This window comes from Chamaea fasciata, unplaced genomic scaffold (assembly GCF_029207755.1).
Source record: "Chamaea fasciata isolate MVZ Bird 193981 ecotype frontalis unplaced genomic scaffold, bChaFas1.0.hap1 SCAF_3, whole genome shotgun sequence".
In the NCBI taxonomy this organism is placed as follows: domain Eukaryota; kingdom Metazoa; phylum Chordata; class Aves; order Passeriformes; family Sylviidae; genus Chamaea; species Chamaea fasciata.
Window position 1 is genome coordinate 14,991,423 of NW_027094088.1, and position 26,420 is coordinate 15,017,842.

Below are 26,420 nucleotides of genomic sequence, written 5' to 3' on the forward strand. Positions count from 1 at the left end.
GCACACTCCCGCCCTCCGCCCGCCGTCGACCGGGCGCCGCGCGGAGCCTCCGCCTCCGCCTCCCCGCGGCGTCTCCCCCGCGGCGGGGCCGCCGCCGCCGCCGCCGCCCCGCATGGCCAGAGCGAGCCGGCCGGTGCGCGCCGCCGACCCCGCGCCGCAGCAGCCCGCGGCCCCGGGGGCGCGGGGCGTCGGGCCGAGGGCGGGCGGGCGAGGCCAACGGCCCCGGGGCGCCGCCGCCGCCAGCCGGGCGGGCAGCCCCGCCGGGGGATGACTCAGAGCCGCGGCCCCTGCAGCGAAGCCGCCGCCGCGCCGGGCTCCGCGCAGCGCCGCCCCATGCCCGCGCCCCCCGCCGGGGGCCGCCCGCCGCCCGCCGCGCCCGCCGCGCCGCGCACCGGATGATGCCCCCGCGGGGGGCGGTGGGCTCCTGCCGCCGGCGGCGCCTGGCGCCCCTCAACGAGGACAACGGGCGGTTCCTGCTGCTGGCCGCCCTCATCGCGGCGTACCTGAGCGCCGGCGCCACCGTCTTCTCGGCCCTCGAGAGCCCGTCGGAGGCGGCGGCGCAGCTCCGCTGGAACCGGACCCTCCACAACTTCAGCCGCATCTTCAACATCAGCCTGCCGGAGCTGCGCGCCTTCCTGCGGAGCTACGAGGCGGCCATGGCCGCGGGCATCCGCGTCGACGCCCTGCGGCCCCGCTGGGACTTCCCCGGCGCCTTCTACTTCGTGGGCACCGTCGTCTCCACCATAGGTGAGCGCCGCACCGACGGCCCCGCGGCGCAGACCCGCCCGTCTGAGGGATGCTGCGGCCCCGGCCCCGTCGTTATAGCGACCAAAGTTTGGGGAGAGGCGCCGCCGCGTTGCTGTGGCAACCGGGGCTTCGCGGTGCGTCCGGGTCCCTCTGTCCCCGCTGACCTCCCGTCCGGGGGGTCGCAGTCCCAACGCCCCCCCCAACGCCCCCCCCCGCTGCACGGAGCCGGGCACTGGCGCTGCCCCCACCCCGCAGCGCTCCGGCTCCCGCGGGTTCGCGGGAGCGCCGGCCGTCGCGGCTGCGGGAGCCCCGTCCCTCCCCAGCAAACTTCTGCTGCCCTTCGGCTCGGTTTCTTCGTTCTGCCGGCCCGAAGGAGCGAACGGGGCTGGCGGCTGCCCGTGTATCGCTGCCTGCGCCCGGATGCGCCCGCCGGGCGAGTGGCTCGGTACCGGGAGAGGCGGCTCGGGGGCCGGCAGTAGCGGGCTGATGGAGATGCTGAGCGGGAGCCAGGCTTTCGCCTCGCCGCTCAACTTGGTACGGGCTTTAACTGCTGGCAAAGTTAGGATTTGTATGTGTTTAAAGACGCAAGGCACACGAAGTCATGTGTCTTCCAGCTGTAGCACAATACAATGTTCTCAGTGTATTGCTGCAGCCAGCTGCAGTTTTTCATATCCCGTAGGTGTTTAGGACGAGCAGCACTTTGTAAAGCAAATTATGAGTTTTGGTGGGCGGATTTTTTTTTTAAACTCTGTGGCTATCTACTACTCTTGGACTAATGCTTGAGAAACCCTGTGCCTGAACTCAAGGTCTTAACTCTGCCAGTTTTCAGTTTTTAAGTTTTTTAAGCCAGGTGTCTTCTGAGCATAAGTGTTGTGTTTTCCCTTTATTGTGAAGATTGAAACTCACAGCTCATTATTGCATTTGCATTCATTAGGTATGGAAAATGTTTTATCAATAATGACTAATCCGTATAATGGAGTCATGATGGTGAGTACAGCAGTGTTGTCAGGTATTGTTACTTTTTGCATTGAAAAATCCAGTTAACTTTTGCTTTGCAATTACATTTGGTAGCCCGGTCATTAAAACACTGTTTTAATTAAGCATTAAGCTTTCTTCATTACAGGAACATACATTTAAAAGAGATCATTTTGACTGATCAGAATGAATGAACAAAAAAGCCAGTGTTTTAACAAACCCATTCTTTCTTTACACCTGCTGTGGGAAACAGAAATCTTCAGGTGATGTGTAAACATGTTGCTTCCCTGCCGACTCTAGCTTCTCCTCTCTGAGGTTATTGAAATGTATAATGTTTCCTCCTACTTCGCATTTGTTTCCATCTCCACTTCATTGCCCCATCTGCAGTCATTTGTACCTGGGCAGAGGGATTGAGGAACTCAGCACGGGGTTTTGCCAGGTCTTTACAGGTGTAAATGGCAGAACCAAGAGTTGTGTTTCTCATATTCCTGTTGCACCGACCAAAGGCAGTGCTCTCTCCTTAGAGTCAGTAATGTCACATCTCACATGTGACTTGGGGGCTGAAGTCTGATTTTTTTTTTATGTGCAGCATAAAAAAGGCTGGATTCTGACAAGTGTTCCCCAAGTCGTGCCTTCTCTTGGACTGCTACCTGCCAGTGCTTGCTCCTAGATTACTTACAGTACTCGGTGTGAGTTCAGAGAGCCATAGAGCAAGGTTTTGCTCTGAGTGAGGAGATGCAGCAGAAGGTGGCTGGAATTGAGGCCGAGTTGTGCCTGTGGGCACAGTGAAGGCCATGGCAGAGCTGCTGTGCTGGGAGTGCCAAACTGCACACACAGCCTGGCAGGAACAGTGTCTGCTGGAGCTGCAGCATTCTGGGGCTGCTGCGCTCCATCCGGTCATGGCTTTTACCAGCTACGTGTATAGCTCCTGCAGATGAAGAGGAACTGCTGCCCCCACCTCAGTGTTTCTCTTCATGTGCCTCTTCAAGCTGCTGCAGCTTCTAGAGGCAAAGCCCACAGTGAGCTCAGCTGCAGCAGGGTTTCTTCCACCACACAGTTGTATTTGATTATTTTTGGCAGTTCCGCCCAGCAAAAGCAAAAAAAGCCCAATGAATTAACTAGTTGTTCCACTAAAACACGATGCTCTGCTCTTAGTCAAACATGCACAAAGCTGTCTAGCCCGTGGTTCCAGCACGGAGAAACCAAATGGCAGGGCAGCGAGATGTCACCTGGGTGAGCAGTTCCAAAGCTGTTCTTTCAAGGTCTATTTTTTTCCCTTCCAGCCAGCTCAGTTATGTATCTACCCACCTGGACTACCTTTGATTCCACTATCAGCTCACACAGCACATTATCCTGGCTCTGAGCAATTTGATTTGCTTTCATGTCATGCTTAATTGACGAGAATGCTGTTTTTACCCAACCTCGCCGAGAATTAGCAGACGTGCGGAGTCAAAACAGCTTGCCTTCCTCAACAGCTTCATCAGTTACGTGTGTCAAAGCAACTTTATTACTCCAGCTAAACACACCACTATCCTAGCGAGCTGGTGGAAAGCTTCCTTACTCACTGCTTAACAAACGGCAGGTATACTCAATGCCTCTCAAGGGTAAATCACCCACAGGTTACTCAGCTTCTCATCTGTAGAGGATTCCAACTCACAGGAATCTCACTATGTCTTTTCAAGCCCTTGCTCTGTTCTCAACAGTTTTAATAGAACTACTGCATCTTTCATATGTAGGCATTGAAATACAGTCATCTAGGCTGCAAGTTCTCCTGGAGCTTGTGTAAGCTGAGCTGAGAAAGACACCAGTTCTTCATCCTTTTGTGAACACAAGGGTTAGGAATAGCCTGGCTGGGAGAGAACTTCCATCCACGCTCCTTGAGCAGGGCCTTTGCAGAGCCAAGCAGCTCCCCTCCCTTCGATGCCTCCTTGGGTGCAGTTCTGCACTTCCCTAATTCCTCAGGGACACAAGCAAACAGTCTGGGTGAGAAACATGTTAATAGGGTCTTTAGGAAGTAAGAGTTGAAATTCTAATTTTAAAGCATTTTCCTGAATAGCTCACAAAGTGTGTGGCTTACAGTCCATAAAACACCCTCTTGATAGGACTCTGGGCATTCAGTTTTTATTACCATATTGTTTGTTCTTGAATAAAGAAATGTTGAGTCTGTTTTCATTAGACAAATTTGGATTTTCAGAGCTATGTAAGAAAATCCTTCTGTCTAATTTCTGGTAGCTTGCTGTCGGGCTACAGCATCTATCCAGTCATTATTTTGCACTCCAAAAGGTACTGGGTTTCTAGGCAATTATTATTCTAATTTCTTTAAGGAGCAGCTAGGTGAAATTTATTATTGATTATTTGGTCTAACTGACTGTAGACTTTGGTTTTCAGTTGAGTTTTTCCTTCCTTCCCCAAATGCAAACCACCTATAGTACCCGGCACTTTGTTAAAGATTAAAAGCAAAAGTATAACTCAGACCAGATTTCTTCCTGGTAAATGTTACAGTTGCAGGCATAATCAGTCCCAGCTTTCCCCATATTCTGGTAGCAGAGACTTACTCTGCCTAGCACACCAGGAGACTCTGGAATGCCTGAAGATCTGGATTTCTGACTCAGTCCGTGAGTCTAGACTTTGTACCCAGATTTTTTTTTTTTTTTTTTTTTTTTTTTTTTTTTTTTTTCTCTTAAGTGTTAGAATAAACGTTAGGTGCCTGTATAGTAAAACATTTTGAAACGTGGACCTGTTTAAATTGGATTCTGAGCTTCTTATGTGTAAGTATATGCTTCAAAAATCAAGTGGTTGAACTGATTTATAGAAGTCCATACCAGACATTAAAAACTCAGGTCAAGTGAAGTACTCCAATATATAGAAGTGATTTTTCAATAGAATTTTTTTTTAAAGCACCTTTACTGTGGGCAGATGATTTTGGGATGAAATATGTCTGGGTTATGTGTGCTTGTGAAGTGCCCCCGGGATGAAAAGATGCAGGGATCTTCTCTCTGTACAGCTGTGCAGAGGTTACAGGTATTGGGGACACAGTGTATAGGAGTGAGCAGGACTGTTCATACCTGCCTTATCCCTGGGGTATCCTGTTAAATGACTCAATATTCCTGTGGACTGTCAACTCCACCCAAAGGGATGGGGCATGCTCTGCTCTTAAGTAAGAGGCACAGCATTCTGTGTTTTCTGCCATCTCACTGGCTTTGGCAGCTCTTCTCTCCTTGCTTAGGATGTCAGCTGGGTTAGACCTCCTTCTCTCTGGGCCCTCTATAGGGACCCAGCATACCCAGCACAGCATTTCTGTTTGTGCTCCGCAGCCTAAGCACAATAACCACTCACTTCTAAAATATCCTCTGGCTCTGTGTCATAGTCTTGTGAGAATATCTGTCAGTCCAGATGTTCTGGAGGTGTTAATTTAATGAAAGTGCAGAGCACATTTGGACAGCTCAATAAGCACAGGTCAGATGTTGGACTGTGCTGCCAGGAGCCAGGGAGTGAGCCTGTGAGAGCAGGCACTACAGAGGATAATTTGGCAAGAAATCCCACAAATAACCAAGATGGCCTGAAGGTTTAAGGGGTAAATATATTTGTCCCTTCTTCTTCATTGTTGTATTCCAAGATGTGAATCAGAGCTGCAGCCACAGGAGGTTCTGGCTCTTTGCTCTCCCTGAATGCAGCCTTGCTGTCCATAGGGCCAACCCAAAGGTGGCAGCCAAACCAGGGTTTGCACCTGATAAGCAGCAGTGTTCTCTCCTCAGGGCTGTGCAGTTCTCTGGGGCTTGTAGGCAGCTTTTGCAGAGATTTCAGATTAGGAGGGAGTTGCCTCCAGAGCTGACCTTCTTAAAGTTAAGAAATAAACAAAACCGAATGAGAAAGCAGCTGGAAGAGCCAGCAGTGTTATTAAGCTGCAGTGTCAGGTTATTTGTCTTTGCCATCCTATACACAGTCTGCAGGCAGAATGAGAGTGTGTTTCAGGCAGATCTGATTCCTTCGGTGCATGTTGTGTTTTGATCAATGTGCCAGTGGATTTCTGAGAGTTATTTTCTCACTCGAGTAATCTCGATAAAGAAGAGAGAGCAAGAGGCTCAGAGGGCAGCAGGTCAATGGTCAGCATATTTCTGTGGAGAGTTCTGATCCTACACTGATTTTCCTCAGATGAAGAACTGTCACCATAGCAATGTTTTCTGCTTGCCATAGCTGCATGGCAGTATTAACTTCTTTGGGTGCCACTGATAGGAATGTCTTAAGTGTGTGGGCATAATTTGGGTGCTCCGAGCAGAAAAGTAATCTAAATCACAGCTTGCTTTCTTATAGTTGTGAGCAGCAGCACAAAGCTTTACTTGGAACACATTCATATAATTATGCAGGTGACTTGAGGAGTCCCCACTGAAGGGTCATGATTAAATGATTTTGATCCTAAATTTGTTGGGATTTTATTCTAGAAGGCAGGAGGGAGGAACCCAACTACTTGAAATAAAACCCTTTCTAAAATTTAAAAAAAATTGAGAAAAATATTATTTTACTCTCAGTACTTCTTAGGATTTGTCTGCCCCTGTAGGATTATGCCAGCCACAGAAAATTAAGCTTTCACTGTGATTTGGTCACCTAAACTGAATGATCTCTACAAAGGATTTCAATTCAGATTAGTTAATCTAAACATTTCAGATGTTTCTTTAATATTAAACCCTAGCTAAATGTTTCAAAATATTGACATCAGTAACTGATAGAGAAGTCAAGGACAAACAAATTGCACTTCTTTTTAACATGGCTGTGGAGTTTGAGGTGCTCAGCTGGAGCACTGAAATGTGGGGGTCTCCAAATTAAATGTCAAGCACCACAGCTTCATAGAGCGGTCATTCAAAAACCAAATTTTGCCCAGCATTATATGAGTTATAATCCAACATCTCAAGTTAGGGGAGATTTTATACTGACTTATGAGGTGCTGGTTCAAGTTCAAAACAAAGATCAGCTGGAGTTTGTAATCATGGATTCTCCATTTTTGCTGCCTTCAGGGTGCTTCTAGCTTGGGTCATTGAAGGAGCAATGTCTGCTTAGTGAGCATGTACCTCCTGCTTAGCAGAACATTCCATTTGGTCTTCAGTGATAGTCCTGCAAATACCTCTGTTTTAGTTCCCTATGCATTTACAAGAGCTTGTAGATGTGATTGCAAGCAAACCAGACACTGGTGTGCTGAAGCACCCCTTTGACAGCTCTTCGTCCACGTGTGGCTCCAGCCAGTCCATCTCTATTACCAAGCAACCTCCCTGTAAACCAGTTATCGTGCCTGTGCTAGCTGTGAGGGGTCATAATTACAGGGCTTATCAGCTGCCCTGTTTGCTGCAGGCTCATAAAGCCAGAACCTGCTTGAAACTCTATGGCCTGTGTTCCCATGGAGTCCTGCCGGTTCCTGGAGTCTTCCCCCAACTTTGTTCTCCTGGGGATATTTCCTTCTCATAGGGCTTATCTACTGCAGCCTGCTCACCTGCCTTCCCCAGCCTGGACTTCTCCAGCTTTTCTGCCTTCCCCCAATTAGTGTGCCCTTCTCTACTGGTGATTTGTTTGCTTGATTAACTCTCAAATATTTGTTTGATGTCTTTACAGTCTTTCATGTTAAGAACTACCAAAGTAGTCAGTAGTAAAGCTTTACAGTTTCTCTCTGTTCCTCATCACACTTGTCCCCTTTCCCTAGTGTTAATCCTGCTATTGACCCTCATTTCTTTTTCAGTTTGTTTCTTCCTTCTGTGATTGTCTTCAGTTTGACACAGATCATACACACGTCATCATTTTTTCTCACTTGTACCACAGGGTCAGCTTTGCCAACACACACAGTCTTGTTTTTATGCAAGCTTTAATTGCTCTTCATTGTGGAGAGAAGAGGAAAACAATTACAGGATAGTTCTGTTGACAGCTAACTTCATGTAACATTACCTACTGCTGGCGGTGTGCTGGAAAATACAATGTCACTTCTTTATTTTAATGAATGCAGAATTATCTTATCTTTGAAGCTGTTAAGTCAAAGAAAATTTTGCCTCTTGCCATAGTAGCATCAGGGTTAGAGCAACAGAAAAATAGCTCAAAACATTTCATGTGCAATTTTTAGACTGAAACAGCTTGATATTATTGAAAGTGTAACCTTTGGCCATGATCTGATTAAGTCTTGCTTACCCATATCAGAAGAGATAGTTTTTGTAGTGTGTCAGCACCAAACACTTATCTGAGAGCATTTTGGGAAAAGATTTTTAAGGACAAAAATTAGGGTTCATGCTGGTGAACATTTGAAATGTGAAAGTCCTCCTGAGCACAGTAAATGTTTGAAGTGATAATAAAAGCCTTTTGTGAATAGAAACACTCTAATAACAAACAGAATTATAATCCAAGGGGCAATTGCATAGCAATCCAGACAAATAAAATACCTCCTCAACAGCTGACTTCTTCTGAAGTCAATAACAAACTAGTCTGCAGAGCTTTAGGAAATCCTACTTAGGTACTTTATTGGCACACCAGGTTTATAAAACAAATGCACTGGTTATTACCATGTAATAGACATCCCCCTGAGCTCAGTGGGTCGGTTGATGGCACTGGCTGGTACACCTAGACATGGGAAGGTTTCAGTGCAATCTTTCTTGAATCAAATGGGAAGCAGAATGAAAATTAAATCTAATTGTATTAGACAAGGCAAAACATTAGCAGCCTTTACAAGTAATTAAAGCTTTGGAGTGGAATAAGATAAGAAATTGAATGGTTTGATGTTAACATATGGGATTACTTATTCTGGGTGAGGCACTGCTATTGCTTGTGTTTAAAAATCCATAATAAGTGCATGAAAGAAGTAGTAATACCTTGATAACAGTTGTAGCACCACAGCAAATCCTCACTGGATTTTAACCTTTCTGAGCTTGTTCCACTGCAGCTTCTTCCTCTTTAGAGGAATTATTGGCCAAATGTTTCCCAATCATTCTTGAGTCTTACACAGCAAATTTAATCACAGCAGAAACTACAGCTAGAAGAAATTTGCCCATGCAAGAGCTGAGTGAGAAACTAATTCAGTGAGTTTCGGTTAAAGCCAGATAAAATGCCTTTGGTTATTCATCACTATATATTCTGTCATCTTCTTGCTCAGCCTGAGCATTGTGCAAGCAATATATTTCTCACCTGAGGTCAAACAAAAAGCACAGTGTCGCTCATGCTCAATGTGCATGCAGTCAGGCTTGCTTTAAGCCCGATGGAAATAGGAGGGAGTGATGGCAGTGTAAAGGTCTTAAACCCAAGTTGTGATTGTCATGAGAGAGGCAGAAACAAGCTGTTTGATATGATGATTTGTTAATTTACAAAAAGTGCTACTGGCAGAGCTCCGAGTACCAGGAAAATCTCAGATAAAATCAAAAGCTCAAAATTGTCTTGGTAATGTGGCAGAGTTGTTCAGTATCATTAAATTTAAAAATAGTCAAGGGAAATGCATACTAAGGAAGGAAGAGTTAAATGAAGAAGTAGAAAATGGGAAATAACTGGTTAGTCAGCAGTGCTGTCACCCTCTATTTCTGTTACAGTAACTTAAAATTGGGTCTTTGTGCCTTCATGAATGAAGAGCTGCCTGAGCAAAAAGATACTTGAGAATTTGCTTCTTTGCTTTCAGCTGAAACTTTTTAAAATAAGGGACCCATGAAGGTATATTTAAACCATTAAGAAGCCCAGGTAGGTTTATCAGAGGTTTTTTTCATTTAATTGTAACTGTAAAATTTGTACAGAGATTTTAAAAAAAAAAAAAAAGGGGCCCTAAAGTGGAAAGGATGTTTTCATGTTTAGGGCCTTTTTATCCCTTGGGTACATCTTTATAGGTGAACTCTTTGTAAAGCAGAATAGCTGAGACAACTATCAAGAAACAGATGTTCTCTGAACACCTACCTACGCAAACACCAGTGGCAGAAGAAAAATATGCCACAAGTCTGTTGTTTAATCCATTCAAAAGATAAGCCAACAGTATAACCATTGAACAGCCTTTCCCATCTGTAAGGCTCAGAAAGCCCACGAGTGACATCTTCTTTTGTCAGACTTCTTATGCAGGGAAATATGACATAGACTCAAGATCACTTGTGAAATTTAGATAATGCTGTTTCTTAGCCTGAAAGGAGAAGTACTGTGAGATTTACTGGCACTGAAGTGACAGTAGATGTGCAAGTATTCTTTAGAAGCCAATAATTTCTCAAGAATATAATGAAATTTGGATGCCATTATTCTTTTTCACTTGGAGTTCAGAAAAAAAAAATGGCTCAACCTTGGATGAACATAGACATGTGAAATGAAACTTCAAGTTTCAATAAACAGCAAAAGCATGTGTGAATGTTAATGTTTGAAATGGCAGGGTATAAGCTTTTTTCTCTTAGGGTGTTGCTTAGATACACGATTATCCGCACAAAAAACATTCTCAAAAAATGTAGGGAAATAAGAATGGAAGCAGCTTTAGAGGATGAAAAATTATGATTGCAACAGAAATCCACTCTTGAAACAATGTTCGCCTAGAATCATCAGCTGCATGAAGACTGTAGGAAGGTCAGAGGAGGTGGCAGTGTATGGCGTCAGATACTGGACACATCTTAAGAGCGAGAAGGGATTGGTGATTCTTGAAGTTCATGAGCTCTACCAACATGTTTATCCATGGTTACTGAGACACACTTCATACATTTCTTGGTTATCATGCTTTTGTTTTCTGTGGATTCTTCAAACAGTTGCTCTAAATGCAGGGGTGTTTCCTCTGTCTGATGGTGTTTCAGAAACCCGTGTTTTAGGTGATATTGGGCAGTGCAGTAAGGCAGATGGTTGTTCACACAGTCTGGATGATGTGCAGGGGTTTGGTACCCCCTGACAGCTGCTAATGTGAGAGTGTGAAGACCCTAAGCCTGTAGTGCAAAGGGGAGGTTTCTTCTTGGTAATGCAACTTTGTCAAACAACTGTGGAGCACATGGGATATATTTTTTCATTATTACACCACCACCATTTCAGAGAAGATGATGGCAAAACGGTTTTCTCCAGCTGTTAGGATGAGAAAAGAAGACAAGCTAGAGACAGGACCCTGCAATCATCAGGTGTGGAGGCAGCCACAGGAAGCAGCTCTGGGCTAGTTTAGATCAATGTACAAGGACACAGGCTGCCACCAAAAGAAAGAACATTATGCTCTCATCTCCTTTTTCTGGAAGTCCTCCTTTGTGAGGTGGTTTAGTACTAATTTAGGTTACACTAACCCATATTCTTTCTGTTTTAACGAGCCATTAGAGTCCTTTGGCTGTGCCAAGGGGCAGAATAACTGACAAAACAGGAGGGCATTTAGCAGCATCTTGCTGAAGATTTGTCCAAGAAAGGCAGCATAAAATGAAGAAAATAGTTTCAGTCTTGATTTTTATGACTGTAAGCCATAGACTGTGGCCCCAAGAGTTTAGCAGACAAGAAGATTATATCACTTATAAGAACAATAAAATCTTAAGTATTGGAAGAAAGTTTATGAACAGTGTGTTAATAGAGAAGGGAGATTGTCACGCCACAGGACACATCCATCCCTTTACAGTAAATTCAGAAAGAATAGTGCCAGTTTGTAGGTCCTGGCTTTCTTTTTGTCTGTGTAGTTTGAATTCCTACTCCTGATTTTCATCCTTGTCAGAGCTTTATTCTTCACCATCTCCTTTTAGGAGAGGCTCCCTCATTCAAAGCCATGTTTTGTTGCAGTAGAGTTAGCCAGAAAACTGAACACAAGCTTGCCAAAGATTTTGAGAACTCAAGCCTGTGATTCTCCTCAAGTATTCCCTCTTCAAGGGGGCCTGCTTAGCAAGACCTGGGACCAGAGCTGCTGCTCAGCTGGCAACACTGATGACTTGGCACAAGTCAGTCCCCATTTGCTTGACAAGGTGTATAAAGAGCAGCTGGCCCCAGCCAGGGAACCATAAAACTGATTTAGATACACTTCTGCTTCTTCCTTGGCTTGGTTCCGTGCCCAAGCAACTTCAGCAGACCTCCTTCTGTATTTATTGGGGTTTGTCTTTAGGATAATGGCATGTAGTAGTGAGCAAGGGTGGACTTGTGTAGGTGGTCTTTGGTGTGCACTTCCTTTGCAGGCTGTACACAGAAAGGCAGCATGCAGTACAAAAAAAAAAAAAAAAAAACAAAAAACAACAACCTTGCCTATTTCTACTGAGTGAAAAGAGCAAGAATACTGCTGCTGGTGGTGAAGCTGAAGCCCCAGCATTTATCTTTTTAAGGGCCATGTATCACTCGAATATACAAAAGTTAGGCCACTTGAGCTGATAAATGTGCCTGCAGAGTACCCACTAGAGACTGAAGATCTTTCTTGGAAAGCTCAGCTAGAAGGTGTCAGCTTAGAAGAACACACTTGGGAAACCTGCTGCAAGAAGTTAAATATTCACGAGCAGCCAGGCTTTGAGGAGGTTACTCCTCTCTCCTTCCCTGAGGTTTCTTTGGGGTTGCCCCCAGTGCCTTAGGGTAACTGTTGAGGTTTCTGAGATGAAACCTCACCCTTACTCCTCTCAGCCCAGCATATCCTTCACCCTAAATACATTGCTCTGGCTGTATCACACATGACAGCCTCTCCTTAGGCCATGGGGTCCCCTCCTGACCCACCTGACCTTGCCTGGTATCAGTCCCACACAGCAGCACCTCTGAATGCAAGTACACTGTGTCTGGGGCCAGTTTTCACATTCCATCTTCAGGGGATTTCATGAAACAGGTTTTCTTGCAGCTTCTTATCCCTCAGTTGGCTGCCTAGTCCTCTGTACAGCAGAAGACGTCCTTCATCACCCTCTCCCTTACAAAATTTCTTCTCCAGAGCATGTGAGTACTCTGTTCAATCCCAGCATCACAGCCACCTCTGGTTACCTTCACAGTGCTTTCCATCACACCACTCTCTTGTAGGAGCCTCGTGCATCATTCCCATGGGGCAGCCTCTCAGGACATCCTGCTGGTCTCCAGGGATGCCTGTGGGATTCACAGTCCCCTTGCCCACGTGCAGAAAGGACCAGGTGCCTGAGAAGCAGGGGAGTCTCAGCACCCCTGCCTTGATGGAGCTGCCCTGCTGCTTCCCAGCTCTGGCACAAGGTGCTCCTGCCCAGCCCTGTCTCCTTCCTCACCCAAGTCACAGTTGGCAATAATTGTGGCTTCATCTTTGTCATTCACCTCTACAGAAATGTATTGTTCCCTCTTAGTCTCTTTTTGTACCTTTCACATGCACCTGGTAACCTAACAACTATTTATTAATTCACCTTTTGATTATTTAATGTGATTGTTACAAATTTAATCTCTTTTTATCCTAAGGGGAGCTTGTCTTATTTTAGGCTTACAATTCTATTAACTTTTTTAAAAACCAACATACATTAAAGAGGAATGAATATATGGCCATGACCTTTTAGCCTGTGGTTTAAGGCATGGCCAGCAGAGAAATGCAAGGGTGATTGATTCTGGTGTTCACTGATGCAAGGCATCACAGCACTTTAGAAAGCCAATAACCTGATCGCTGTTGTGTGTAAATAGTATAAAATTGGTACTGTAGAAAGTCTGTAATAATCACCTGCAGCTCTTTGAAACTCCTTAAAGTTCAATTAATCATCTCCTGGCTCTGTTCTGCCTGTGTGGCTGCTTTAGAGTAGCAGTTGTCTCAAACACCTGACTAATGTTTCACAGGTGGAAATGAAACAAGGAGCACCCGCAGAGACATGGGTGGTTTTTAACTACATTCATTAGGCTTATCATGGTGCTCTTTCCTGGATGAATGGATAGATAGAATGATTATGGAAGTCAGTCCTTATTTGCATGGTCACTCTGTATTTTCTCCATGGAATATCTGCCCCAGTACATGGGTCATCAACGAGTGCAAGCTTGAATATGATACAGGTGAGGCCAGCCCTAAAAACTGCCGTTGTGTCTCAATTATTCAGAAATAACATGGATGCAACTTAAAGGGTTTTAATTCACACAGTGCTGGACAGACTGCTGCTGTTCAGGAGGTGTTTGCAGATAGTAATCTAAATAAGATCAAATGGGATTTTACTGCAACCTTCGTATTAAAGGCTTTGCAGTAGAAAAGCTCTAAAAAAGTTTACTGTTTGAGCCCAAAGAGGGGTGTTTTAGTAAAGCAGGTTGAGAAAGATGTTAAAGGCAAAGTAAGTCTTTCATTTGTAGTCTGAAAATGCAGAGCTGGTTGGAAGAACTGACTCGTAGTATTCCCACTCCTTGGGTAAAAGCTCTGGATGCAGCAGTTTTGTCAGCTCCGAGCTGTGACCCTGTATCCAAGGCAACTGTTTCTGGATATTAGGTGGTAAGGAGCTAGAGAATAAATGAGAGGCAGTTGAAAAATACACAGGTATAACTCAGGGGAAATAGTGACGAAATGCTAACAGGTGGAAAAGGGTGGAAGGAAGCACCAGAACCTAAGCATGGGATTCAGATTAGGATGTTTGGTTCCTATATACATGTATAGTATAATTTATGTGTTAGTCAGTCAAGACCAACCAGGACTAATGGAGAGCTATGAAGTAAAGCAAGTGTGGAAAAGACAGGAAGCAGGAAAACATGAAAACTGGTAGCTCTTTGTTTATCTGTCTGAGTTCTGTAACCCCCATCTCTTAGCCATTATGTTGCAAGAACTTCTTTCCCTCTGGAAGCAGCGTTCTGGTTATAGTTGTTTCTGTTGTTTATCTCTGAGCAACCATTTGTTGAAAAAGTTACTTTCAACCATTTTAGTTTCTTTTGATTTCCTTAAATGTAACTACATGACGGTTATACAGTGGTATAGGGGTGATGTGACTCTGATGATTTACATGCTGTTTCACTCTGACTTTTCAAATGATTGCTCCAGTGTGCTGACCTGCTGTGTGAGTGAAGTCCTATGGCTGAACACCTGCATTGGGGTGGCTGAAAGAGACTGGGCCACGTTTTTGTGTTCTTGTGTTGTTTTTTGTGACTTTCTTGTGTTTAGTTTTTGAAGTGACCAAAACTTTATTGTGTCTCTGGGTAAATACACCTTTTCTGCAAAACTGTCACCCCCTTTAATCTCAAAATATAGTAAGACAAGGTAATTGCCAAAGTAATTTGACTGAGAGAAGAACTCACAAATACTAAAGCTGCTATTCCTTTCTGTCTTCTGGCATCAACCATCTCTTACTCATAAGAAAGTGGGTAAAAGAAAAGAAAGCAAGAGCAACAGGAAGCATATGTCACAAGTTTGGCCATCTGTTCTACCTTTTGAATACATCCCTAGCTTGAGTAATTTAAAACGCCAGGTGAGCAGAATTGTAACCACAAACCTGTTATGCAAGTCAGGATGAGGGTCTCATTAAATGCCAGCACTTAAACATGAGAGGCTGCTGAAGAGAGTTTTTATCAGCTCATCTCTACTAATTCTCTGTGGGGAGGAGAAATATCAACCAGCTGAAATTCATGCTGCTGTAGAGCTTGTATCTGAAGTGGTGAGGCAGAATTGGTGTGCGGGAGGTTCAGATATTGCATATGAGACACACAAAGTCACCTGTAAAATATGCCTCAGGGCCATGAAAAACACAAAGCCCTGTTGTGCTTTTTCCTCCTGCTGTGTTGGAAGCTTAGGCAGTTCTGGATGAGTTTGCTTCATCCAGGCATCATGGTGTTCTTAGCCTTGGGTGGGGGCTGAGCTCAGAGATGAGGTTCAGAACACACCAAGGACCAACGGGACAAACACAGCTTGCAGAGGAAGACCCTGCAATGGAGAGCCTGTGACTACTTCCCTCAGCCAGCTGGTGACCTAAGGGATGTGTTTTGTGGTGGCTTGGCAGTGCTGGGGTAACAGTTGGACTCAATGGTCTTAAAGGTCTTTTCCAACCTAATCGATTCAGTGTTTGCCTGGCACCTTTTTTGCCTGTTTTATGTATTAGCATTCTCATTGCTGTGATGGGCCCTTCAACCTTGCCTAGCTACATACTGAATTTTGGTAGCATTTTGCTTCAGAAAATCTTGACGAAACACATAGCATCAAAAATATAAACCCACCACCTCTCTTGAATGATCACCAGAAAATAGTAAGAGGCTTCAGCACATTTACAGCTTGATCCAAACTGTTGCTATCTCTTTTTTTTTCTAATTAATAAATGTGTCTAGCCGTATGTGTGACAAAAAACCCATTTATTTTGATGGTGATGTTCACATGCTTGCTGTGAAGCACATGTTTAAGTGTTTTGCTGACAAGGCACAGGCGAACAGATGCCTTCTCCATAACAAGTTGGCTGTGTATCCCTAGCTGGCAACCACAACAGGCTCCCCGGCTCCTTCTGAGGACCAGGCACTTTTGGATATTCATCATTAAATGAGAAGTCTCCTGCTAGCAGCCACACCAATCCAGAGAGCAGGCCCACCCCACAGAGAGGAAGGGACTTCCCAGAGCCCATGGCAGGCTTTTTGAGGTCTGCTCAAAGGTAGTCTTGTTAACACTGCAAAATTGAGAGACGATGGGTCCAGAAAGCAAAATGCCTCTTTGGTAATATTTTCTAGTAATACTGTGCAAGTTTTCAGTGACTTCTACACAAAATACTCTTTTTACAATGATGCGTTTGATCATAAAATCATAGAATAGTTTGGGTTGGAAGGGACTTGAAAGGTCATCCATTCACATGGCAGGGACACTTTTCACTAGATCAGGTTACTCAAATTATGAGGTATAGGCTGACTGGGTGGCACACAGCTGTTTCTGAGTCTGCCAAATCTGTGAAAGTAGGACCACCTCTTCCCTCATGCATCTTCATGTCACTGAAAAGATATGTCTGAGTTTACTTGTCATGAGCATTTACATTCTTCTATCAACTAATGGGAAATTCTCTAGCAACAAAGTAGGAAGGGAGCACAAATAAACTGCCCAGAAAAATTCAGCTATTGCAAAAATAAATCAGTAGATTTCAAGCAGCTATCTCAACTCATTATATATAGGCAATATTATCCTGTTGCTGTTTATAAAGGTGTGTCATGATAATAAACTGGATTTAATTATTTCATTATGCTCTGTAATGATTTCATTATGCTTTATGCTTTTTCTTCACCAACTTCTGTTTGTATAGTCTGGTGTTGATATTTACCTCCTTGAATATGTTACTTGCTCACTATTTTGGTGGAACAGTACAGCAATGAAATTTCAGAATGTGGGTTTTTCACAAAACTTTTAATTTAGATTAGATGTAGTTACAAGTGGGTGGTTGTACAGGGAAGAATAGCAGAACAAATCCAATACCTGCAGAACTGAGCTTCAGAAGAATCTTCTTGAGATAGGATGTGAAATATATGTAATTTTTTTATAAGATAACTGGTATCAGCAAATAACATGGAGTAAACTTACTGTATTTATTTGCATGCAAATTTAAGTTCACTTTAGCTGTTATTTAACAATCTGTTGGTTACAAGGCATTACTGCTTACTTATAAAACTTTGTATATGAGTAATGTTATAATAATAAGTAATACTACAATAAGTAATTCATATAAAGAAGAGTTGAATTAATATTGTTGCTGGAACTTACCAGAGTTTGTATACTCTGATTTTTCTATTCAACTGTGCAGCAGTGTTTTTCCCTGCTGTAATTTTCCATCTGCAAGTTCTCAATACCCCCAGTCTGCCAGGCAGCTCTGCGGCGTGATGGCTTTTCCTTCCCTCTGTAATGATACCAGGTGGGCTAGTCACAGCTGGGATTTGGAAAAGACTTAAAAGCGCTGTTATTTTTAAAACAATATTCAATATTTGCGAGGTGTGGTTTTTTTTCTGTTATACAACCTGAAAACTTCCATCTTCTCAGAGGGAATGGTGTAATCAGACCCCTATAACAAAAATGTTATGCTGGGTTACAGCTTGTGAACAGAGAACTTAAGCCTTCCATCAGGTCATGATGGCTGACACATGTGGGAGCAGGGAAGTGGCCTCTTCACCTCATCCCACCTTGAAAAGGTTTGGGTTCAGTAAGTCTTCCATGTGCATGTTGAGTGATGTTGCTCTGTTAGTACAGAGACTCATCCTTTCATCTTGAAAGGATTTTTTGGTCATTTTTGAGTTTTAGTCATCTTGTTGAACTTTTGGTGCCTTCTTCCTTCTTTACCAAACTCAGTTTCATGTTGGCCTAAGCTGACTTAGAGGTAGCACTCCTTTTGTCCAGTGAGATGGGAACTTTGTTAAGGCACGTATATCCTGAGATTGCTCACGAAAACCTGTGTTATTAACATTGCCCATTTATCTCCACACTGTAGGTTTTGGAATGACCACACCAGCCACCGTGGCTGGAAAAATATTCCTCATCATTTATGGCCTTTTTGGGTGTGCCGGGACTATCCTCTTCTTCAACCTCTTCTTGGAGCGCATCATCTCCCTCCTGGCATTTATTATGAAGGCATGCTACGAGAGACAGCTGCGAAGAAGCGGCCTCCTACCTCCCAACTTCCGAAGGGGGCCAGCTGTGTCCGGGGTGGGCAGCCTCGTGGGCTGGAAGCCGTCCGTTTACCACGTGATGCTGATCCTGGGAATTTTTGCTATAGCCCTTTCCTGCTGCGCCTCCGCCATGTACACGGCAGTGGAAGGATGGAACTACGTTGACTCCTTGTATTATTGCTTTGTCACCTTCAGCACCATCGGCTTTGGAGATTTGGTAAGCAACCAAAAGGCTGCGTACCAACATCAGGGATTATACAGATTTGGGAATTTCATATTTATATTAATGGGAGTATGTTGCATATACTCCCTTTTTAATGTCATCTCGATTGTAATCAAACAAATTTTGAACTGGGTGTTGAAAAAATTCGAATGCAGATGTTGCCCAAAGTGCCATAAATCCAGTACCCGCCTCAGCCGTCGCAACGCCATCACCCCAGGAGCCCGCCTGCGCCGCCACAACGTCGCCATGGACGCTGACGGGCAGTACGACAGTGACACCGAGGGCAGGAGGCTCTCTGGAGAGATGATCTCCATGAGGGAGCTCACAGCGTCCAATAAAGTCTCCCTGGCCATTCTGCAGAAGCAGTTGTCCGAGACAGCCAATGGCTACCCAAGGAATGTCTGTATCAATACGAGACAGAACGGTTTCTCTGCAGGGGTGGGGGCTCTGGCCATCATGAACAACCGCTTGGCGGAAACAAGTGATTCTAGGTAGAGTTTTTGGAATTCCTTTTGTTTCTTTAATAAAAATAAAAATGGCGGTTAGGGTGGAATTACCACTGTAAGCTACTGGAAAGTTTTACATTTCAGAGACAGCCTTGGTATTCACTGGGAGTTCAGCGTTCTGCTTTCTGGGGGTTTTATACATTTTCTCTAATATGCAGGGAGATCTTTACCAGTATGTTACAGTTTTCTCTTAAGGGGGTTTCGAATGAGACTTGGATGTCTTTGATGCAGAATCTGGCGCAAGCATAGAAGGATGATGCACGTGGTTAGGATGGTGTCAAAACCAACATGTTCTTCAGAACAGAGCCTGAACCCAAACTCTGTGTTAAAAGGCATAAAATGGGCAAGTTGGGCTCCGGATTCAAACATGGGGTTGGTAAGTTTTGGCTAACCAGTATCTCACCGTTTGCTGAAGTCCAGATCTGGTCCTGAGCCTTGTACTCAATGCTCTTCAGCAATTCCTCATAGCAGGCCTCTATATGACATACACGTAGGTGACTGTCGTCACACCACCTTTAGGGTGACTGTGCTTCACTTCAATAGTCCCACTGACTTCAGTGGCAGAGGACGGAGTGGGCTGAACTCCCCTCCTACAACTGATGAGGTTTAGCCAGGCTTGTCTGAAAGACCACCTGCCACCTAACTCTTAAAAGTCAGGGGATTATCAAGGACCACGTTAAAGTGTGCAAAACTGTTCCTACCTACTGAATAACAGAAAACAGGCCATTGTTATCTTCAGAACTGACTTCGTTTAAGGCAAGAGAAGCCGGTACACACCTCTCGGGTCAAATATTTGCATCACTACAAAAATGCACTTCTTTACTTTCTCACTGAAATAAGTCACTAAAATGAATGTGGGCTCTTCGTTGTCCTAAATTTGCATCTTTTACTTTTGCAGTATTGTTGCAGAGATTTATGCAAATCATTTCCTTGCAGTTCTTTGAGGGCCCCAACTCTGTACGTGTTTCCCACAAATCTGACTGTGCAGGTTGTACAGAGGAGCACTGCTTTGGAGTTCCCCCAAAATGTTGATACCAGGTCATAAATTTGCCTTTGGCTGTTGCTGCTACCATCTTAAGCCGTATTTAACCTGTGCTAGCCCAAACCACTGAAGAGCCAAAAGCAAACCTGGTCTAGAGCATGTAGTTTAACATGACAAGTGGGTGCAGAGGATTTGCTGCAAACCTCTTTCAAAAATACATGCTCAGCTCTGGATCATTTCTCTAAATTCTCTCTACTACACTGTGTAGATAATAAAAAGGCTTCTGCTGATTTCAAGCAAGAAACAAAACTTAAGCTTATCTACTGAGAAGCCTTCTCTTGGAAACCTACTGGAAAATTGTAGGTGAGACCATGAGTGGTAGGTTGGTCACTGAATAAGTTGAACAAGTTGATGAACACAAACTAGGAATATTAGAAATGTTTGAAAATATTTCCATGAAATTTTACATAGATATTTTACTCAATTTACTTACTTTGTTTTGCACGGGTTTGGAGCAGCCATCATTTTTGCTTTCCTTTAAATTTGTAGCAGTGCAAAATGTTCTGGATTTTAACCTTGGAAAACCAACTTCAAATTTGAGGCTTTGCACACCTGAGCCTGCCAGCTGAATTACGGTGGTGAATGTATTTTTTTCCTAACAAAAAGGAATCAGAGCTGCAGATAAACCATCACACATGGGTCTGTATCACACTGTAAATGTCACAGCTTTTATCAAGATGTGTTTGGCCAGAAACAGGCAGTGATGATTGCAATGTGTTTCCAGCTGGCACAGACTCGCACTTAAGATTTTGTGGTATGGGAGGGTCTGCATTCAAGAGGCAGGAGCTCTCTTGGTTGTAGAGAGATTCCTCAAGGTCCATCTGTCAGAGTGCCTTCCTGTCTGTGCACTCATCCTCTTTAAGGAGGCAGGAAGAGTTTGTTGCTCCTTATGAAGCCCACTAAAGGATAAATTTAGGCAGGATGTACAGGGACAGGTCATGGTCCAGAAAAGACTCAAACTGCTGGAAGACCCAGTTCAGGCAGGTGCTTTCTGGAGATTGCAAGGCAAACAGCACGGGCAGGGAACCAAAAATGAAAATTTGTTATTTCCCCTTGGGATTACCCCCACAGGTGAATCTCTTACTATGATGATTTATGTGTTTGTTTATTAAAAGTGTGAATGGGACCCTGCTCTTTTTTTGCAGCCCAACCTCGCTTAGGGTTGTATCTTGATGCATTTGTCATCATGGGGGCTATTACTCATTAGAACTACTACATAAATCAGGGCAGACAGGCCCTGTCCCAAAGGACTTAGGAGTTTGAACAGGTAGGGCCCCAAGCCACGGCAGAATTACCTATTTATTATTTCCCTTATAAAAACATGCTCAAATGTATCAACATTCTGTGAGCACAAGCATTATTTTTATGGTAACAAATTTGCAAATTAAGGTGTTTTTTTTTTCAGTGAGCTGTTTCAAAGGATAAATATTATAACTATGATTAAGATCCTGTTTAAACTGTAAATTTGTGAATTGTTTTCAAACTACTTACTCCAGCCTGGCAAATACAATGAAGTAAAATGAAATTGTACGTACCTCCTCTGTCCTTTGTCTGAGTCCAGGCAAAGGCAGACACACAGTCTGCTGTAACATGATTGAAATGTTTCCAAGCCTTTCTGGTACAATCAGTCACAGGGGTGCCTTTGCAGGACCCTTTGCAGTTCCTGTTAACTCCAGAGGAAGTTGGACCAGCTCCTAGAGCTGGGCATCTCAAGGGATTTGGGCATCATATTGCTGCTCTGTTCACTTAGATCTAATGTTTACTTACACCCAAGGTCCTTGATAATCTGCATTCTGCTTCTCTTTAGCCTCAGAGGCATGGAAAGTGCATGCCCAGTTATTTACCAGTGGCCCTGTTGCTTGCAGGTCACATATCCCCAGAGGCTGACATAAGTCAACCACAGGGACCACCAGGTTTTTATCTAAGTCCTGTAAAAATCCCCAAACCCATATGGCTCAGCAAAGCTCAGTTTACCAGAGGGTGAGAGCACAGTTACTGACCTGGGTCTCCCTAGGAAGCATCTGCTGAAGGGTGGCCTTACAGTTCCCTTGTATTCAGTAGCAGAAGTATTTTTCAAGGATGCATGGAAACCAAGCTCCAAATCTCTACTCTTCAGCCTGCCAGCTCTACCTGGGCACCCATCACATCACCCCTGTGCATGAGAGCACGAGCCAAGAGGACAGAGGAGGTTTGAGATCAGTCTTTCGTAGTCCCTTGTGCTCTTCCTTTAACTTTTTTTTAATGACAGCTCCTCTTCAAACTTGTCCGGCTTGGGCACCTAACTCCTCTTTTATTGTTCGTGGTCCAGCTTGGATTCCCCAGGGCAGCCTGCTCCGTTCATGATTTAACCCCTAAACGTGCACAAGTTGCACCAAGTGCAATTCCTCCCGGTATTTCATTTTCACAGACAAAGCAGATACCAGCAATACCTGGACACAGACTGAAGCACAAGAAATCAGAAGGAAACGGGAGGAACAGAGTGGAAAAGTGAAAGCACACTGCACTAGATTGCACTTTCTTTTCAGGTAACTTGGGAGTTATCTTACATTCTTGAAATGTTTTGGGTTTTTTTTTTTTTTTCAAATTTAATTATGGATAGCCTTGAAAAAATACAGTTGACTTACATTTTAGAAGTTCATCTTCCCTGATACAGCCCCCTCTGCACCACCCTGTAGAACAGCAGCAGTAACTCTTCGCTGACACAGACCAAGACATCCCACCTGCCTGCTGAGCCTAGAGGCAGCACAGACCTGAGCTCAGACCCTGTCCCCCAGACTGGTCTTTCGCTGCCTGAGCCCAGGGAAAAGCAGCAGAAAGCTGCAGGAATTAGGACTTCTCTGTGAGCCCACCCCTAGTGAGAACAGCAATGGCACAGGTGTGAGCTGCTTGGACAAAGGAGATATCACATTTGCCTGGCACCTGCACTAATACTTTGCAGATGAAAATTAAAACTTGGGTGAAAATTAATGAGCAACAATGACCAAATTCAAGTGACATCTTCTCTTAACCCCAGACGTCAGTGCAGAATAGTCACAAGGAATAATTTCATGTGAAACCTGTAGCATTTGGCAAGTCACAACGTTGACCTCTCAGGGTCTGTCTTCCTTGTGTATGTCTTGGACAAAGTTTGGAGTCACACCAAGATGTCTTCTGGTTCTACTGGTTTCTTCCCATCTGGGAACACAGTTCTCATTTTGAAAAAATTCAAATGGCTCTTTATTCCCTTGCAGTGCAAAGGATGTCCTTCAGACCATTTAGATGTTCAGAGCAATCTCAGTGACCTCGGCCACAGACAGCAGTGACTGAGGGACAAGGCTGCACTTTGCCTCCCTGCAGAAACAACATTGCACACCAATGCATACAAAAGTTCTTTAGACAGTTACCAGCTCTGGTTGCAACCAGAATTACCAGTGGAAGACAGGAATCCCACTAGAGCTCTGTGGGACTGCCCTGTGCCATGTTCAGGCTACCCAGAAATGCCCCTGTTGGTGCAGTGCTGCTGTCCCAGCACAGCTTCAGCCCTGGCCCTCAGTCTTTTCTCCTCCCCAGCTTTCTGTGGGTGAAATTTGAGTGTACTGTGACCATTTACCCATATTTCAGTCATGCCTTGCTGCTGGAAGACTTTAACAGCAGTGGAGGTCATGCAGCCAGGCATGTGGGCTCTGTATAAACCTGATTGCCTGTGTGGGATGAATTTATGACTATATGGAAATTAGCTGTAGCAATGAGACCATTCTCACATTTTAGTATTTTTCTAGCCTTTAACTTGAAAAATATTCAGTGGCAAATCATTGCAGTGAATGTTCAGAGCTAATCTCAAAAAAATCATACTCTGCTGATTGCTAGCCTAGCAAATCTGTGGGTATGGCTGCTGCTCTAATTGGATTACTAATGTGCCTTTTCAAACCAACACACGTCTGCAGTGTTACATTTAAATAGTACAATAAATGCTGTGTTGCATAATAAATTCAATTAGGAAAAATTACCACTTGACTCACACAAAATAACTAATTAAGGGTGCATTGCATATTGTACAACTAATATGCAATTTCTTTTTTTTCTTTTTTTCTTTTTTTTTTTTTTTTGTGAATATGTCCATATTTGGGCTCAAATTATGCTTCCATGAATGCTAGGAAAAGAGAAGCCCTACATTGTGGAAAATAAAGGAAAGTATGGACAATTCCACTGAGATTTGGCACAAAGGCTATGAATGTTAGCACACATACAGTAAGTGGTTCATTATGCATTATAAATGGTTGTGTAGCAGTGGCACTGAGGAAGGACTACTTTAATTTACATGGCCACAGTCTGAATGCAGCTACCAATAAAGACACATACCTTTTTTCTTTCTCTCTTTGTTTGCTAAATGGATAAGATCCACCTTTGAATTACAATATCTCTTTAAACTCTCAAAAAGAAAATGTAATTGCCCTACATTTTGCATAGGCAAAAGAAGTCTAAGGTCAAATCCAAACTTTCAACTCTAAGGATTCAGAGTGGTGTGATTTAGCTTGAAACAAGGCTGCAGATGTCCAGCCTTCAAATGTATTGTGTTTCATCCTTCCTTGGAAAAAAAAGAGGGAGTAAATACAGATACAGTTTATTGCAGATTATCCCAAAAAGTCTGGCGATTTAGCATGAGGGGTATATATATATATATATAGCAAGTGTGCTGCTATTGAGGAATGAAGAGCATGGGGAAAGGGAGAAGCTTAGAAGTGTTCTCCAGCAAATCCAGCAGGAAACCAAAGACTTGCTTTGCATTCGCTTGTGCATTTATTCCTCGTCACACAATGCTGTGACACAGGCACCCCCCAAGGAGCTCCTGTGGCATCGTGGGCTCAGCTACCTCGTCTGGAACATGGAGAGAGGTATTTTGTGAGACACGGGGAAAAGGGACCACACACAGTCGCCATCTTCATTCAGTGCTGGTTTTAGGAAGTCAATTGCCCAGCTTTTACTGGGAAAGCAGCCATGCTGGTCCCTCACAGTGATGATCAGTGTTTTGGGTGTATCAGAGGTGCAGATTCCCATGCCTCTAAGTCCTCCTAGTCCCAGGACCGTGTCACACCCAGGTGTGTCCCAGCCAGCTCCCAAGCCCAGACTTGGGGTGAGGATGTAGCTGGGTTTGAAAGTGTGTAACATCCCAACATCCCATCATCAACATCACAAGTGTTTTCAGGATCAGACCTTCAGCAAGTGATGCTTTTTCAAACCTAAGGAATACAAAGATGTCCCCATATTCCTTTTGTAGACTGTAAGAGTACTTTTTAAAGCTAGTGAGTCAATGCGAAATTAATGCTTTTATAATAACATACATAAACAACATGAAAAAAATTACTGGTATTTCTGACAATGTGCAAATCAAACACCGGATTTTGTCAATGGGTATAATTTCCTATTCCATGCAAGTAAAATTATGTCCAGGAAATTTTTGCTCACAGTAACATCCACAGGCTGCACAGGCAGTGCAAAAATTCAGTTCCAGTTTTATTGTAAATCCTCAAGTGTCTGAAAGCACAGTATCTAAAAAATGGTTTGGGAATTGATTGTGGGTTTTTTTTGTGTGTGTAAACATTGTTTATTTACAAAAATAAAAATGCTATAATTCTACATCTACAAACCCATTTTTAGCTCACTAGAATATCACTTTGTTGGATACTCTCAGCAAAAATATTTGTTCCAAATTTCCAGCCAATTTAAATTACTCAAGTTTCGAGATAACCTGTTGAAAAGTATTCCTGTTTGTTTCTTTTTGAAAGGGCACAGTTTGGTAGATATCTTTAGCTGAGTCGGCATTGCTATCCCCTACTACAAACCTCAAAATTCGACTTCTGGAGCCAATTTCCCTGGTTTTGGTATTTGTTCATTTCTGCATTGAATTCTAGAAGGAACGACCAGTTCTTTGCTGTTTTCTGGTTGGTATCACTTCCCTTTTCCCATTGTTTGCAAATAGCTGAAATACTAAAACCAGCAAATGTCCCTAGATCAAAATTAGTCACTTTTCTGAACATTTTTCTATCTTGAATTGTTTTGTAAAATCTAAAATCTGATTGTAAATTTACATCGTGGTTAGAATTACCAAACAATTTTTTTTTCTACCAACAGAGTTGCTTGACATGAATTCTGTGAAGGATGCTAATAATTCAGTTTTGTGTAAAAAGACCTGCCTATTTCCCCATTTTATCTAATTTGTTTCAAATTCTTAAGGTATTTAAGTAGTATGTAAGTCCAATTTGGAAAATGCCCTATACTGTAAATTTGCTCCTAAGAAGAGAGCTTTTAGAGGAATTGAAACCGAGCCTGCCTGATTGCTGCAAACAGAACTGCATGTAAAAACCTTCAAAACCTGAATATTTGTACGTGTTTGGCCATTGCAAACCAAGGGCATGCTAATATAATTCCAATTCAAGCAAAGAAACATAAATCACGGGTCTCAACTGGCTGCTAACCACTTTTATCAAAAAGGCCACACAACTACAGAGCCAAAGGTGATGGATGG

General features: G+C 43.7%; 1 protein-coding gene across 4 annotated transcripts; it reads left to right on the top strand.

Annotated features, from left to right (window-relative positions):
* The first annotated feature begins 395 nt into the window (after positions 1 to 395).
* Positions 396 to 25,749, top strand: KCNK12 (potassium two pore domain channel subfamily K member 12). Of its 4 annotated transcripts, XR_010719928.1 has the most exons (4): positions 396 to 747; positions 17,970 to 18,861; positions 22,326 to 22,443; positions 24,052 to 25,749. XR_010719928.1 is itself a non-coding variant. In XM_066178104.1 (3 exons), exons 1-3 carry the CDS (start codon positions 396 to 398, stop codon positions 22,360 to 22,362), a joined length of 1,281 nt encoding a protein of 426 aa, XP_066034201.1. In that variant the 3' UTR covers positions 22,363 to 25,749. The 4 variants fall into 4 exon arrangements, 3 of the variants coding, with proteins under 3 accessions (XP_066034201.1, XP_066034203.1, XP_066034204.1); XM_066178104.1 differs by having other exon boundaries at positions 22,326 to 25,749; XM_066178107.1 differs by lacking the exon at positions 396 to 747 and adding an exon at positions 13,494 to 13,608 and having other exon boundaries at positions 22,326 to 25,749.
* Positions 25,750 to 26,420: the final 671 nt, after the last annotated feature.